Raw genomic sequence first — 17227 nt, 5'->3', positions numbered from 1 at the left:
CGCGGCTCCGGCGGCTCCGGCGGCTCCGGCGGCTCCGGCGGCTCCGGCGGCTCCGGCGGCTCCGGCCGCTCCGGCCGCTCCGGCCGCTCCGGCCCATCCGGCCCCTCCGGCCCCGGGACGGCCGCCGAGGCCCCGGGCGGCCCGCGCACGAGCCTCGGCCCGCGCGCCCGCGTCCCCGCGGGCAGCCAGCGCGGGGGGCGGCCCGGCCCCGGAGGAGCCCCGCGGGCCGTCGGATCGCCCTCGCCCGGGCCTCCCGCCCGGGGGCCCGGAGCCGCCCCGCCCCGGGCGCCGCCGGGACCCAGGCCGAGCGCAGCGGGACCGAGACGGGCGCCCCCCGCCGCCGCCGCCGCCTCGCCCTCGGCCCGGCGCTCGCCGCCGCCGCCGCTCTCCCCGCCCGGCTCGCTTCGGACTCGGTCAGACATGCCCCGCTCTGGCAGCCGGGCTCGCGGAGGATCATGACTGCGGCAGCGAACTGGGTGGCGAACGGGGCCAGCCTGGAGGACTGCCACTCCAACCTCTTCTCGCTGGTGAGTCGGGCCCCGGGCCGGGCCGGCGGGGGGTGCCGCGGCCGCCCCTCCCCTCGGGCTGGAGCGCGGCCAGTGTTTGTTTTGCTCTTTGAGATCGGCGGCGGCGGCGGCGGCCCGGGGCTCCGCACGGGGAGCCTGGGAGCGGGGCCGGGCCGGGCCGGGCCGCTCCTGCCCTTTCATGCCGCCGCTCGGGGCTGAGCCGGCGCCTCTTGTCCGCTTCCTTGGGAGCCCGAGGGAGCCTCAGCCCGGCGTCCTGGGCCGGCGCCCGGGGGGCTCGGCCTCGGGGCCCCCTCCCCGGGCCCACAACTTTTCGCGGGCACCGCGCCGGGCCCCCGGGCCTGGGCCGGCTCCCCCGGACGGGGCTGCGCGTATGCTAATGATTGCGGGGCGCGGGGCTCGGCGCGGGCTTTGTGCGCGGACTCGGGCTGTGGAGCTATGCGGGGGGCGGGGGGGGCCGGGTCAAGTCCCGAGGGGAGCCCGGCGAGCGGCGCTTCGGGGCTCCGGCGCCCGGGAGAAGGCTGCGGGCAGCCGGGCGGGGAACGCGGCCGCCGCGGCTGGGAGCCGGCTCTGAGTGCTGAGCGCCGCGGCCCCCCGGGCTCGCGCCTCTGCGCCCCCCCGGGCTCGCGCCTCTGCGCCCCGAGCCCAGCCAGACCCCGGGAGCAGCCGCGCGCGGCCGAGCGCCGGCCCGGTGACAGCTGGCCCAGGGTCTCCCCGGGAGGAAGCCTCCCCGCCGGGCTCAGCTGATCCCCACGTCCCGCCCTCGGCTGAGCCCAGAGTCCAGACCCCGGGTTGTGCGGGAGGTCTTTTCCGGGCAGCGCCGGCCCGGCTCCTGGACCCCCGCGGCGCAGCGCCCGGGCCGGTTCACTGACGGCTCCCTGGGCATGCGGGAGCCTCGGTCGGCCGGCGCGTGCGGCCCCTTTCCTCCCGGGCACGCCGGCCGGCCCCCGGCCGGGGACGGACCTCCCGAGACTGGCAAGTCGATCGCGGCTCTGCCTGAGTTCCCCGGGGGCGCTCGGACACGAGCCCCCCCGCAGCCGGCTGCCGGCGGAGAGCGAGCCCACAAACTGCCCCGTGGCACGGCTCTCGGCTTTTGTCTGTGCCGGATGACTGTGTGACACCGCTTCCCTACCCGGCACCACGCTGATGCCGGCCGACCTCCAGGGTGGCGCGGCCGCCAGGATGTAGCCAGCCCCTCTCCTCTGCAGCCCCATTTAGTCTTCGCAAAAGCCTGACGGATGAATGCTCAGAGCCAAGGCATTCAAGCCCTGGAGAGAGGCTTTATAGAAAACTACAGTTTTGCAGACTTTTACCCCCGTATGTGCTGTGCTTCTACATTTATCAGGTTTTTAAGAGTTCTTTAAACAAAATATCCCAGCTGAACCACGGAAATAGGCAAATACGCTAAATTGATGAGGTCTATGGCCGGATTTCTTTGGGTAGAGAGTGATTGGAACAAGTGTCACAGCTCTTGCAAAATCAGTTGACTTGTACTGTCGGTTCCTGTGGTCAAGTTTTTTGGATTCTAAAAGTAGAATTTCTAATGGAATCCTTGACACATTATTAGGTTTGCAGTGGTTAAACATTGCCCCCACAGAATGCTTCTGAAGATTGCTGACACATCACACACTCGCTGGACCGAACTTTGAATTTTCACGTGCCTCGACTAAAACTTCTCTTATTGACTACAAAACAGACAAAGCGTGCTTTCTCTGTTACCCTTTGGGGCAGTGTGATTTCTGAATAGTGTTCTGGATGTAAGATCTGGGCTTGTCATCAAGTGACTGCAGTTTATACTGAAACACAAACCAGAGATTAGAGAGTTAAGATTCTGCATTGTAGTATCAACCCGCCCACTCTGCATTAACTATAGGTGTTCATTATGTCTTAGCAAAAGTTTATTATGCAATGTGGGTGGATTAAGGTTTCTACTAGCACTTTAAGGATTTTATTCTCTGCTTGTCATGTTTCAACATGTTGTAGTGCATCCTATTGCTTAGGTTCCCATCTCTCCTTCCTTGGTATTATTTTCTGTATTAAAAACATGATTGTCTATTTGATCAGGGTTGTAGCCCTGTATGTTTCTTATAGACCCTGCTGTGAGAGTTGTAGCTACTGCATGCAGTTCATGCTTGACTGTGCCTTTGTGACCCAAATAGTGTTCTCATGTGGTCCATCACATTTCTGGGTGAGGATGATAACTCACTTATCTGTGTGAAAGCTGCCCCCTTTGGCAAGTGTAACGATTGATGCTTAGGTTGTATGAATGTGTATCCTTGGACAGACTCAATTTAGAATTTCCAGACCTCAGAGCTGAAGTGCATTTTGAGTATTGTTTTATATTGAACCATTATGGAGACTAGTGATTGTATCTTTAGTTCAATTGTATGCTCTTTTGAGATGTTCAGAGTGATGTAATTCTTAGGCAGGTACTGCACTACACATCAGATTATTTGCTTAGAAAATTCTCTTTCCAAATATGAACATATAATTGCCTTAGGTCCTTTCCATAGCGAATAGAAGACAATTTCTTATCAAGGTTCATTAATGAAGCTTTTAAAACAATCTGTTGACCCCATGCCTCTTTTTAATTTTTTCAAAATGGTAGTTTATATCTGTCTTATTCTACAGCTTTTGAAATTTTGAAACATTGCTTCAAACCAAATATAAGTTATCTCAAATGAATTTGGGGGGAAGGGAATGTTTTCAGTGATCTTATATTGGTTGGCATATTTTTTTCATATTCAGGTGCACATTTGTTATGATTTTTATTTTTGGTATTTATTTCATATGTCTTCCATACTAGTTCATTCTCCTTCATGCCAACATTCCTAATTTGCTAATGCATGTTTTCTATTTAGCAACTTCTTGTGCTAGTTCAGGGTGTTATGGTATTTGTATATGTTTAATAGCAATAATTGCCACTCAATAAGAGTACTATATTAACCTCCAATTGCTAGTAAATATTTTTTAAGTACATAATAGACAGCAATTTAACAGGCATGGTGTAGCAGTTTACTGGACCATTTTAAAGAGCCATTTGTACGTGTGACGAGTTCATAATTTAAAGAGAATATACTATATCCAGAGATCCATATGTTGGTAACTATGGACTTTTCAAACTGTATTGTTATTTGGAAATACTCATTGGGAGAGAATTGTGTAAGTCTGTGTCCGTGTGTGTGTGTCCGTGTGTGTGTGTCCGTGTGTGTGTGTCCGTGTGTGTGTGTCCGTGTGTGTGTGTCCGTGTGTGTGTGTGTGTGTGTGTGTATGTGTGTGTGTGTGTGTGTGAGAGAGAGAGAGAGAGAGAGGAGAGAGAGAGAGAGAGAGAGAGAGAGAGAGAGAGATCGAGATCTGGTGGAAAGGAGCTATTGCTGTCTTATGTTTTTATTTGTTTATCTTTAGATGGATTTCATGAACACCTACTTGACTAGTTTAGAAAATCTTTTGGTATTTCAAAGTTATATAAATATATTACAGTAAATTATAATAGATTGCATTTTTCTTAATACAGAAAACACTCATTTTTTGTTCACTTATTTACTAATTGCAGTTTAAAATAATGTAAATTAAAAGCTTTTTTACCAGTATACCTGAAAGAATATCATCTCTCCTCTAGTTTTAGCTGCTAGATTATTATCAATTAAGACATGTATTTAAAGTGTCATGTCTATATAACAAGGACCTTTCTTTCTCAAGTTTTTAAATTGGGATTAAAAGCTCAGTTTTGTACTGTGTATTCTTTATATTTATCATTACAGTTAATTTAAAAAAATTATTGTCATCTTATCTCTAAAAGTTTAAAGATTCCAAGATTAAATAGTTTCTAAAATGTTTTTTAGGGGGTGGGGCTGAGATAGTGGAAAATATTACTTAACATTCCTTACCTTTAAGCTATTTGTGGTATGGATTTCTTTTTCTGGAGGTGGGTGGCCTACTTATCTCACAAAAGGCAACCAATAAGAAAGAAGATCAAGTGAAGCTTGTGCATTTCTGTCAAGGTTGAAACCTTCATTGCATCTATTTCTTAGTAATGCTTCAAAAGGATCTCTGGCACATTGCTCACTTAGTGCTGATCATTTGTTTAAAATGTGGCATAGATGCAAAGCTGTTTTATCAACTGTTTGCCCCGTGTGGGGTTTCTTCAGCAGCATTTCTATTTGACCATTGCATAAACATTCCTATTTTCAGAAATTACATTTACTGTGCTATAGTGAGGTAATCATGTAGCCTTAAAAATATGCCTCTGGGATATTGTTAAGTGGATACATTTGTTGCCTAAGAGTTGCTAGAGATTTAATGAATCTAAAAACTTTAAAACCCCAAGAACATTTTTTTCTAAAGTCTAAAAAAATTGTTTGACTTCATAATGACATTTAGATGATGTTCTGAATGATAGTCCATTTTTTTCCCCTCTGTTACTTAGACTGCTCCCTTTATATTGATAGGGGGGAAGCTTATTTATGGAGGGGAGATCCTTTTGCTAATATCAGCATAAAATAAAGGTTAAACGGGACAGTTAAATGAGTCCCTTTATTTTGTTTTATATGAGAGCACTTGGATATGTCAGCTTAGTTAGCTATCATACTTTGGATGGTACAATTTAGTTTGAACTACACTACATAATTGCTTATAGGTTTTTATACAAATATAGCATACTTATAAGTCTTTTTACTTTGAAAAGATTTCAAAGTAACTGCTTAACGTTTAGTAATTTAGTGATTGTTTCATTAAGTAATAATATGGAAGTTAGGTAAAATAATTCACTTAAAAGATAGATTGTTCAGTATACCTAAAAATGTTAAAACAAGAAGAGCTCTATCTAATCCAAAAGCTTCATTTCTCATTTAAAAGGGGCTGGGAAATTGAGGTGGGGGAGGGTCATGTGATCTCTCCCAGTGTTACATGGTTACATAGTGACTATAGTAGGACTGCTAGAAATCAGGTATCTTGACTCTTATTCAAGGTTTGTTTTTTTTTAAATACCAAGCTATTTCTATTTTCAATGGATAGAACAGAATATTTGTTGAGAAGAACATTTTTGGAAATGTATTTGTTCTATTTATTGTTTTCTGAAGAATTTACTTAATTTCGGGGGAAGATTACAGGAATGTATTCAGGAAAACAAAGTATTGTTTGTGTTTCCACAATTTAGTTTCCTTTTTGAGTAATTGCTTTCTCATTTTAAGGGAATTGTAGGAGGACTCTAGTTAAAACTATCTTTATAGTGCTATGAAGCCTTGACAGGGCTCTGGCTGACAGCTGCCTGCATTTTGGACTTATTTCACACACACAGTGAAAGTCTATTACTGTTAAATAAAAGTGGCATCTTCTAAGATGAATGTATTAACATTTTCTTTCATATATATTTGCCTTTTCTTTATCCTAATATTTTGGCTTTTATTGTCAATAAAGGCAGGCTATGAGTCTTTATTAACAACTGAAGATTTTAGATAAACATTTAGTCATTTGTTCTTTATCTGACAGCTTTTTCGTCTTTTTTTTATTATAACAATTAGGCTAATTTTGTGTGTTATAGATTATTGTCTCGGAAGACAATGCCCAACATAGAAAATTCTTAGTGTTCACAGCAAAACTTGAAGACCTTTTCATTGCATTTAAAAAATTTTTAGTAGCACTGAACTCTGACAAAACTATTTAGAGAGCAATTAAAATGACTACTGACACAGGAAGTTATTTATAAGAGCACACTCAACAGTTTTAATTTATTGTAATCTCTTGTTACTACACAAAAACTTTATTTTTTTTTAAAAAATGGGAATGTTCTATGGGTTTTAGATATAGAAAGAGGTTATTAGGTTTATTAGAGCTTCATTTGGGAGCTAGTAATTAAGATGTGTAAGATTTAGATACACTAGCTTTTTACCTTCTAAATTTTGTGCAAAAATATTTCCCTTTGATGCTCCTCATAAGTTACTTCTGGGTTTCAATCCATTTATCTCTTAAATGAAAGCATTAGACTAGATGAAATCTTGACTCCCTTTTTGCTCAAAGTTCTATGATCTTATGTTTACTTGCAGATAAGTTCCATTCCTATATCACAGGTCTATGTTAGAACCTAAATGATTTTATATAAATTTAAATGATTTTGTTTAAATCCTAGGCTCATAAGTATCATTTTCCTGATACTTGGTATGACTTTTAGATAAATATACTGTGCAATACTATAATGTGATAAATATACATAACTATATATGTTCTTTCAGCAAATTATATAAATGGGAGAGCCCTCTCAATTCCATAGGTATACTGACCATAAATTAAAACTTCTCCAGTGTTCAAATTCAGTAGACATTTAATTCAGAAAACATTTACTGAATGATTCTGTAAAAGGTGCTATGTTAAGCTCTCACATTAGGTTCCCTTCTCCCAAGTCCTTGACTATTTTTACCTGGTGGGGTCTGCACAGGCACTTACTCATTCACACACTACTATATGTAGAATATAGGAAATAGTAAAAGTACTACTGGCAGAGGTCAAAGGAGGAAGGGATGAAGGAAGAAGACACAGAAAAAGAATTACAGGATGTTAGAGCTGGAAGGATCATTTGAATTCCATTTCCTTTATTTTATGGATGAGTCAAGTGACTTGTATAAGATCACATGGCTCAGAAACAACTGAGGCAGAATTTATGCCAAGGTCTCTCAGTAAGTCAGCATTCTGTTCATCATCTTGTGCCTTCCACGTAGTAGTTGTTGAATAAATCAGAAGTGGGTGAAATTTTTGGCTATTTTGAATCTATTGGACATATACATTCCTACAAGAGGGGTAGGGGCAACTGGGTAGAGTCAGGCCTCAGAGCCTAGGTGTGAGACCCTGGGCAAGTCATTGAACCCTGTGTACCTCAGTTTCCTTCATCTGTAAAATGAGCTGGAGAAGTTCCAGTATCTTTGCTAAGAAAATGCCAAATGGGGTTATGAAGAGTTGGGCATGATTGAAATGATTGAACCACAAAGATGACAACAAAAGAGGAGTAAGGGTTTTTTTAAATTGACTTCTGAACTAATACATCACTTTATAAGTTTTATTTTTAAGCTTTTAACAAAATTATTGATGTATTTATTTTTGACACTTTACATTCACCAACAATAACTAATCTCTCATTAGGAATTCTCAGACTTACCCTTCTTAGCCCTATAGAGACTAACTTGAATTTTTGGAGGTGAGAGGTTGCAAGTTGTTATGAGAGGTAGTTTTTAGTTTAACATAAGAAGGCATTTCCTATGAATTAATGTTTCTTTTCAGTGTAACAGAGTCTCAGTGGCAGTGAGCTCTCTGATATTAAAGAGCTTTGTAAGTCTGAAGGTGTGATAGAAATGTGTGGTTGCCTTCTGTCACTATTCAAGAGTTTAAGAAGATTATTGACTGTTTATCTGGGGTTTTGTGCCCCTTCATCAATTCTCTCCTGTCTTTTAAGAGTTTGTCCTGTTGATGGATGCTCTTCTTTTTTTTTTGTCTTGTTTTTAACCTTTGTTAGTTCTTTTTTTTAGTACCTCCACACAAGCTCAAATGTCCCATGATTGCTCTTTAAAAAAAAAAAGGTTCATTGAGGCTTTTTGTTTTCATACCAGTCATTTCTGAATAGATGCCTCCACTTCCCTAGCCAATGAACTTTCCTTTATTTCTAACAAAGTTAAGCATTGACTGCATAAGACATGTGTTACTGGATGTCCTCTCTTCCTGTGGCTTTTATGACTTAGCCTGCCCTGTTGACTGACCTGGTTCCTTCACTTGTCTACTGACTTCCTCCCTGCTCCTCAGGTTTGAGTACTAACACTGAAACTGTCCTCTCCCATCTCTAGATTCTTCTGCTCTATTATCTTGCCCTTGGGCTCTGTAGCAACTCCCTCCTGAACCGGAGCTAGTCTACCAGACATCATTACTCAGACATTTGATCAGCATCTTGGACTGAACAGTTCCAACTCAAACTGAGTTCATCCTTAGCCCTCATCCTCACATGGTCATGTCTGTTAATGATATCCCAGCCACTCAAGATTGAACCCATTCCTCCCCTTTATCCTCCACTTTAGCTGAGGCCTCCTGTTAACTATGCCTTTGCAAGAATGTAATATCCATCAACCTTCCCTGGGATTCAGCCTTCCTTCCTTCCTTCCTTCCTTCCTTCCTTCCTTCCTTCCTTCCTACACAAGAACATATTACTATATTATTTCTCTGTATCCATAGGAGTTCTATGCTCTTGATTCTCAGAAGTCAAAACCAACTCTGCACATTTTATCACATGAGCTGAGTCTTGAAAGAAGTCAAGGCAACCTAGAGGTGGAAGTAAGGAAAGAGAACATCCCAGTTGGGGCAGATTCAGGGAGTTGGTGTATCATGTCATAAAGTATAGGACGACTGGAAAAATAGTGAGGGGCCAGGTGGTGAAAAAAGATGAGCTTGTATTTAATCTTAGAGATGACAGAGAGCCAATGGAGTCATTATAATTTAGGGAAATCACTTTGGCAGCTCTGTGGAGGATGAATTGAAGTGATAAGAGACTTGAGGCAAGGATGACAATTAGAAGGTTTATAATAATATGTGAGGATGAAGGCCTGATTAGGATGGTGGATATGTGATTAATAAGTGAGGATGAAGGCCTGATTAGGGTGGTGGATATGTGATTGAGGATGAAGGCCTGATTTGGGTGGTGGATATGTGAACAAAGGAGACATATAAATTATGAAATAGAAAAACATGATTTGGCAACCGATTGGGTGGTGTGAGTGAGATTGAGGAATCCTAGATATGAACCCGGGTGACTAGGAAGATAGAAGAGGGCTACTCTATGTTAGAAAATTTAGTGAGCTCCAATTAGCATCACAAAAAAATAAAATCATATCTTGTTGGAAATGGCTGCACATGTCTTTGCAGTTAGATCATTTACTTGTTAGAGCAAAGAAAAATCAATGATGCTTTAGAAGAAAGAATAAAATGAGAAGATATAATATAGAATCAACAGTCCAACTTGACCTATTTTAAGGAAATGATTCCCCAAATTAGGAACTGGATAAAGGAATAGATACTGACATAACTAACACTATCTCCTAAGGGAGTTTAACTGATATAAATCACATACTACAGTGAGAATCTAGAAACGACCTCAGCAGTAAAAACACTTGATTTCCTTTCCAAGAGAAGAGATAGAAGCCAATTGTAACACTGGCTTAGGATATGAACTCATTTGTAAAATCTTATGGAGAAGGATAGTGGAAGATTATGAACAATATTACATAAAGCTGCAAGAAAAAACAGAGGGAAAAACAAATTAATTGAAAACTTGGCAGGAAATCTGAACTGACTCTGAAATTCCTTTATTTGGTCAAAAGCTTATTATTTCATCTTTGCTTATGCCTTATAACCTAGCTCTGTCCTTCATCCTCACTATGATTTCCATCCCCTATATATTCTTTCCTAGAGCATCTTCCCTGTCCTAGTTGCCCTTTCATTTTCTCTGGAATCATAGGTGAATCAATTCTATTCTACACTGTTGTCCTGTATTCATAAATCCCTTTTCTTATCACTGATTTCATCTTGCCAGACATTCTTGGACTATGGCTACCATCTGCTTCCTCTTTTCATTTGCTGTTGAGTAGAAGTGGAGGAATTCATCTCTTCCCCACCAAAGCTCTCCCTCCTTTAAACCTTCCTGTTATTTTTGAGGATTCTACCATCCTTCCAGACCCCCAGGCTTCCAACTTTGGTTTTACCTGGCCACATCTATGCCATTTCTACCATCACCACATCTCTTGTCTGTACATCCCTCTCTTCCTATTAGCATAGCTACAAATCCTGGTTCAGGTATTATTCACACCTGCGCCATTGCATTAGCCCTCTAAATTTGTCTTATGCTTTTCCCTACTGCAATTCAACTTTGATTCAGCTACCAATGTGATTTTTCAAAAATGGAGACCTGATCTTTTCACCCCTCACTCCCTCCTTTTTTAATGAATTCTAGTAGTTGCAGGATCAAGTAAACTCCTTCTAAAGCCTCTATTTAAACAGGGCTTCCAGGTCAGCCAGCTCCTAACAGTACTCCTTGTACCTAAGTGGCATAGTGGCTTGAGTGCTGGGCCTGGAATCTGGAAGGCTCATCTTCCTGAGTTCAAATCTGGCCTCAGATACCTACTAGCTGTGTGACTCTGTGCAAGTCACTTAACTATATTTGCCTCAATTTCCTCATATGTAAAGTGGGCTAGAGAAAGAAGTGACAAACCATTCCAGGATTTTTGCCAAGAAAACCTCCAATGGAGTCATGAAGAATAGGATTTGACTGGGACTGAACTTCACTCCTTGACTCCACTGAGATCATGTCTCCAGGAAACTCATCACACCTCATCAGAACCCTCTGACCCCTTCAGATTTGGAGGACTGAGCAAAGGACTCCCTTCTTCATTTCCCATTGTTGGATTCTCCCTTCTTTCCCTACCCTCTTCTTTTTTCTTTTGTGTTCTGCCTTCCCCCATTTGATATACTTCTTGGGGCCAGGGGCATATTCTTTCTTATTTGTACCCCTGCATTTTGTAAGCTGCCTAGCTCATAGTAGGGGCTTAATTGTTTATTAACTGATATGGTATAAGAATTTTACCTTCCATTCTTCCATTTTACTCCCCTCTACACGATTTATAAGTTGTTGAAAGTAGATGGAGCACCTGGCCTGGAGTCAAGAAGACTTTTGTGATCCCGGGCAAGTTACTTAACCCTTATTTGCCTCAGTTTGCCTCTCTGTAAATAGGGAATATTTACAGATATATGACAGCCTCCCTCCCAGGTCTGCTGAGATGACCAAATGAGTGCTTAGCAGAGTGCCTGCCCCATAATAATATTGGTTATTTTTATAAACCAGTCACTTTGACAACTCCCTCTCAACTCTACATGTCTTTTGCACAGGCTGTCACCATGCCAGGAATACTGGGCCCTGGGTGGGTTTCTGTGACTTTCTTCAAGACACAGCTTGAATCTTCACCTTTGAGGAAGTATTCCTGCTTTTTCCAGCTGCTGTTCCTTCCTTTCAGAGATTGTCTTCTTTTTGCCCTGTATGTGTTTTGTTTGTATCTAGTGATTTAAATATTGTTTCCCCCCATTAGAATGGGAGCTCCTTGAGGGCAGGGACTGTTTTTGCTTTTCTTTCTATCTCTAGGGTTTAGCACTCAAGAAAAACTTGTTGACTGATAATTTCCAGAGTATTTAAGGATGAAATTGGAACTACAAAAGCACAAAAATGAAAAAGATCTGTAAAAGCTTTTATAACATTTTTTTTCTCTATCAGGAGCAATAGCATCACCAGATGTGCTGCATGTGGTTTTCCTAAAGCCTGGCTTGGGTTGTCCATATACTGTGTGCTCTGTTCTAAGCTCCAGTGGTTCTTAGATTGTGTGTGTGTATGCGTATATATACATATATATGCTCTGAATTCATTCCTTTCTGGGCTTTCCAGTGCCATCCTCATGTTCCTCACATCTCCCTCTCCAGGTCTCTGCATGCCTGTCTACCAGTCTAAAATGCTCTCCTGCTTTCTTCTTTGGTGTTCTAATATTGCTGTCACAGCCACATTCCAGGCATAGTGTCTGGAACTTAGAAAGTGGTTACTAAACAAGGGTGGGTTTTTGGTAAGAGGAAATTGTCAGGGCAGTAAAGAACACAGGAAAAATAGTGACCCAAATAGACATAGAAAGATGACCCAGTTTGGGGGGGAGAGGGAGGGATTTGTTCTCCAGGTATTTGAGTGAGCCTGTGAGGAACTGATTCTCAAAATAACTGGAAAAAATGCCAGATGCTTAGGGGTTAAAAAAAGCAATCTGAGAAAAAGGTGATTGATAAAATAGAAGTTTTTTTTTTAATTGAGCCATATGCCTCTATTCTCACCTATATCAAAACAACTTGAAGAAAAGTCTATACATCTTTTGAGGGAACCCTTGATAAAGGTCTTAGAAATAATACACAGGCTCTTAGGAACTATATTCCTCAGCAGTCCACATACAATTGACTGAAAGAGAAAGAGAATATAAGATCCTCCTGTGCTGACTATAAAAGGGGAATTGATTGGGTAGAGAAAATTTCATGTACTTTTAGAGGCAACAAGTTATTTCTTAACCTTGTGTTAATTGAGCAAGATTCATTGAAAGATGCAGTTAAAGAAAGAGCTTTGTTCAACTCTCTGATTATTAAATCAAATAAAGCATAAAATGGTAGCTACTGTTATTCAGTAGAGAGTACAACTGAAAGTAGATTTTCTTATAGATGAAGAATTATAAATGTTGTTGTGGATGATTTTGGGTTGTATCAAGATATTTAACCTGGGTGAACCTTTGGAACATTTGTTTTTACTCAAAACAGTTTGACTTAAATATCCATATAGAAATGATAAGTGGATGATGGCTATTGAATTGACCTTTTCATACCTTTGTCTTGGACAGATAATACATATGGAAAACAGTGAACTGGGCCCAGAATTCAGTAGGAAGACTTGGCATATAAAGCATGCCATCAGAAATTATGAATAGAAAATGTGGTAGATATGTCATGTAATGAGATTGAAGAACAAATGAATGGCTTGTGTGCTTCAGTGATCCCCAGAGAATATCAAATGACATAGAGCAAGATGTTAGGTGGATGTATCCCTCTATACAGAAAGATATAGAAGAGATTGCCACAGAATGAGAAGCTAGGTGGGCAGCAATTCTACATAATTGGAAAGCTCATATTAGTGCAGTCTCATAGGTCCAGCTAAATATTTTTCTCTTGAATTTTCTATCAGTATCTAAAACGTCCTACAGATTTTTTTTTAAAAGACCAACCTTTAAACTTTATATCTTGGTGGCAGCTTTGATCAAGAAGTTGTGATATGCTACTTCTTTTCTTTTGTGAAGGAAGTTGGAAAGGGCAAATAATTTAATTCTTATGTTATTTTGTCCAAGGAGGGAAAAAGCCAGTACTTTTAAAAAATTTTTTTTTTTTGCAAGGCAATGGGGTTAAGTGGCTTGCCCAAGGCCACACAGCTAGGTAATGTGTCTGAGGCAGGATTTGAATTCAGGTACTCCTGACTCTAGGGCTGGTGCTCTATTCACTGCGCCACCTAGCAGCCCTATGAAAAAAGCCAGCATTAAGAAAAGGAACTGGTTAAAAAAAAACAGAAACAAAACACATTCATCAAATGAAGCCCTGGACTTAGTCAAGAAGACTTGATTTTGAATGCTACCTGTGTCCCCCCCCCCCCCAAGCACCTTAACCTCTTTGAGCCTCAGTTTCCTCACCTGTAAAGTAAGAGGGTTACACTTGGCATCTCTGGCTTTAATTTTGTGATCCTATGAGTTTATGACATTCCAGTGTTCTTTAGGGTTGCTTCACTGTTGATTGACTCCTTCAATAGCCCTAGTGATTTTATTGAAGTCTATAATCTTACCACCCTGGACAGTGTTTGGCACAGTGATTGGAAACTCAAGCTGTGGCTAATATTTGACAATTTAAATTATTGATCCCTTGGCAGTTCATGGAGTGTTCTTTGAATTTTAAGTGCTACTGAATTGATAGAGATTTGCCGTAAAGGAGTTTTAGAATCACCCAAGATATTAGATGAAGATATCTAACTTTAGATAAAATCAAATTTTGGTCTTGCATATTTTATAATTCTTTCTGTCTTCTAAATTGAGTGTGGGACTGTGAACTATATTTTGTTATTCTGTTTTGATGTTCTTATACCATTTAGTATGCCAGCTTCTAAAAATATGTGGCAAGGGAAACCATTCTCTTTTCTCAATAGACAAATCTTAAAATCAACCCTTTGAGATATTTTAAGTAGCGGTCTGTGTGGAGTGGTGTGTATTCAGGCAAGGATTCTTCATGGAGAGGTTTCTTCTCTTTAGTGGAAATGGGCAGCCAATAGATTTTTAATGAGGAAGGGGAAAGGCTCCTCTTCCTCCCCCAGCCCCCCCAGTGGCATAATGAAATGATTTATTTTATCTTAATAAATTTTATTGATGCCTTTGCTTTTATATCATGATTCCCAAATTTATTGATGACTCCTCACCACTCAATGAGCCCAGACTTCCTTTGTAATTAAAAAAAAAAACCCTTGAGATGAAGTGACTGTAACATTTGACACCTGAAGTTCCATTTCCCTTTACTGAAAGAAATACTCTGAGGTCAAAGATTGGTCATTCTAATTATTTATGCTTTGTTTTAGTTTTCTTTTTATCTACATTAATGTAGAATTGAATACATTGTTCTCTTGGTCTTGCTTACTTTGCTTCTTGGATAGTATTTCTCTGAATTTCCCATTATTTCTTGTTTCTCATAGCACAGTATTATTCTGTGAAATTTCTATAGGACAATTTATTCAACTATTTGCTGTTTGATGGATTTTCACTTTATTTCCAGTTTCAAAGTGTTGCTATAACTGTTCGTATATTTGGAACCTTTTCTTTTTCATTAAACTCCTTGGGAGTATATGTCCAATGATGGGATTTCTTAGCCAAAGTGCATGAAAAGTCTTTTCATTCATAATTACAAAATGGTTGAACCAGTTCACAGTTCCACCAACAGTATTTTATCTTTTGACATTTTTGACAGTTTTCTAGATCTAAGGTGAAATCTCAGAGTTTGAATTTGCACTTATAATTTCTTCTTTTTTTTTTTTTTTTGCAAGGCAGTGGGGTTAAGTGGCTTGCCCAAGGCCACACGGCTATGTAATTATTAAGTGTCTGAGGTCGGATTTGAACTCAGGTCCTCCTGACTCCAAGGCCAGTGCTTTATCCACTGTGCCACCTAGCTGCCCACTTATAATTTTTAACCTTTGTTTTCCAAAATATGTCTTCTGACTGATTAGGGAGTGGTTCTTCGGTCTTCTATATTTTAAAATTTGTTGTATATCTTGGATATATGACTTTTCTCAGTATTTGGTATTAAGCTTCTGTCTCCACCCCCTTTCCCCCATGCCAGTGTCAATATTGCTTATGTTGTCTCTTATAATGCCTTCTATCCTGTTTTCCTAACAGTCTTTCCTCTGGTCATAGAGGTCAAAATCTTCCAATTCACTTTTTTTAAAGGCTCTAGATTATGAATTCGTCTAGTACTTGATGTTACACAGCATATTGTGCAAGTTCTAAACTCATTTTATTTTAACCTGCTGCTGTAGTAGTTCTTGTTCACTTTTTTCAATATACTTGGTTTCCTTTGTAATCCTGTGTATTTTATTCATTTAAAAACATTTTTCAAAGGTATTCATAGGTTTAGCTGGGCTGTTAAAAAGGGGTCCCATGATACAAAAATGGTTAAGAACCCCTCCTGTGAGACAGTCTGTTACAAAATGGCCTGCAACTCCTTCAACCTGTGGGAATAAGAAACACCATCCCAAGGATTTTGAATGTTTTTGATTCTTGCTTATCTAATCTATTCCATGGATATGTTTTTCTACTTCTTAATAAGTACCAAGTAATTTTGACAATTACTGCATTACAGTTTGTGATAGGAATGTACTATGCCTCTTTTATTACCTTAAAATTTTATTTTCCTTGAGACTTTTATACTTTTGTTATCCAAAGAAATTTTATTATTTTGTCTTTATGATGAAGTAAGTCCTTTGTAGTTTAGCATAGAATTAAATCTGTAAATCGAATTATACATTGTGGTTATTTTCATCATACTGGTCTGACTCAACCATGATTAAATTGTTTTTTTAAGTCCCAATCTGTAATTTCACTGCTGTGGGTATCTCAGGCTATTTTGTAACTGATTGTCTTATAGTAGGGGTTCTTAACCATTTTTGTATCATGGATCCCTTTGTCAGCTTAGATAAACCTGTGGATCCTTTTGCAGAATGTTGTTAAATGAATTGAATGTTACCAAATTTCCCTACGTATAAGATGTAATCTTTTCTGAAAAATTTGGAGTCTAAAAACTGGGAGCATCTTATGCGGTGGTTGTAGATAGTTTTACTTGCATTTTCCACTTTTTTGTGCTTGTTTGTCTTTGCACTCATTTGTTTACTCATATATTAGGTTATGTTTTTCCACTTTGTCCAAAAATGGCGCAGAGAAGATTGTTGTTTAGTGCTGAATTCAAGTTCAATGTGATCCAGTTTGCAAAAGTGATTGGAGGGGTGGCTAGGTGGCTCAGTAGATAGAATGCCGACCTTGGAGTCAGGAGTACCTGAGTTCAAATCTGGTCTCAGACACTTAATAATGACCTAGCTGTATGGGCTTGGGCAAGCCACTTAACCCCATTGCCTTGCAAAAAAAAAGCCTAAAAAAATGGAATGGAAATCGTTCTGTTGAACATCAATTTGGTCTTCCTCCAACTGAGAAAACCATCCAACTGAAAATCTCAGGGCAGAAGAAGACCATGAGAAGCGAGTCAGCCAAATGGCCTGAGTTAGAGAGGGAATTGAAGAGATGGATTGAAGAGCCAAGAGCCACTGGAATTCCTGTGTCCACAAAGGTAGTTCAGCAGGTGGTCAGATGAATTCCTGATGTAAAAGATGTGACTGATGTCAAAGAAGGACACAAGAAGTGGTTCAGGTTCATGAAACAGAATGGACTAAGCAAGCATCCATGCACTAGACTTGCCCAGGGAGAGTGCTTGTGGTCAACCACAGCCAGGAGAGCAGCCAGAGCCCAAGTGGGAATTTTGACAGTGATAAGGAGTTGTATGTATTTTATGATGAGTTCAATAACTTTAATACTTTTTTT

The 17227-nt window shown here is 41.0% G+C and overlaps 1 protein-coding gene across 4 annotated transcripts in view; it reads left to right on the top strand.

Annotated features, from left to right (window-relative positions):
- Nucleotides 1-369: 369 nt before the first annotated feature.
- MED13L (mediator complex subunit 13L) overlaps nucleotides 370-17227 on the top strand; it is a 344978-nt gene continuing 328120 nt past the window's right edge. For all 4 annotated transcript variants that reach the window (XM_074205885.1, XM_074205884.1, XM_074205883.1 and 1 more), the window contains exon 1: nucleotides 370-527. In XM_074205885.1, coding sequence (XP_074061986.1) covers nucleotides 456-527 — 72 coding nt within the window. In that variant the 5' untranslated portion in view covers nucleotides 370-455. The remainder of the gene's footprint in view (nucleotides 528-17227) is intronic.

This window comes from Macrotis lagotis, chromosome X (genome assembly GCF_037893015.1).
Source record: "Macrotis lagotis isolate mMagLag1 chromosome X, bilby.v1.9.chrom.fasta, whole genome shotgun sequence".
NCBI classification, from domain to species: domain Eukaryota; kingdom Metazoa; phylum Chordata; class Mammalia; order Peramelemorphia; family Peramelidae; genus Macrotis; species Macrotis lagotis.
Note: the sequence above shows the minus strand (reverse complement) of the source record. Positions and strands in the feature narration are given on the sequence as shown.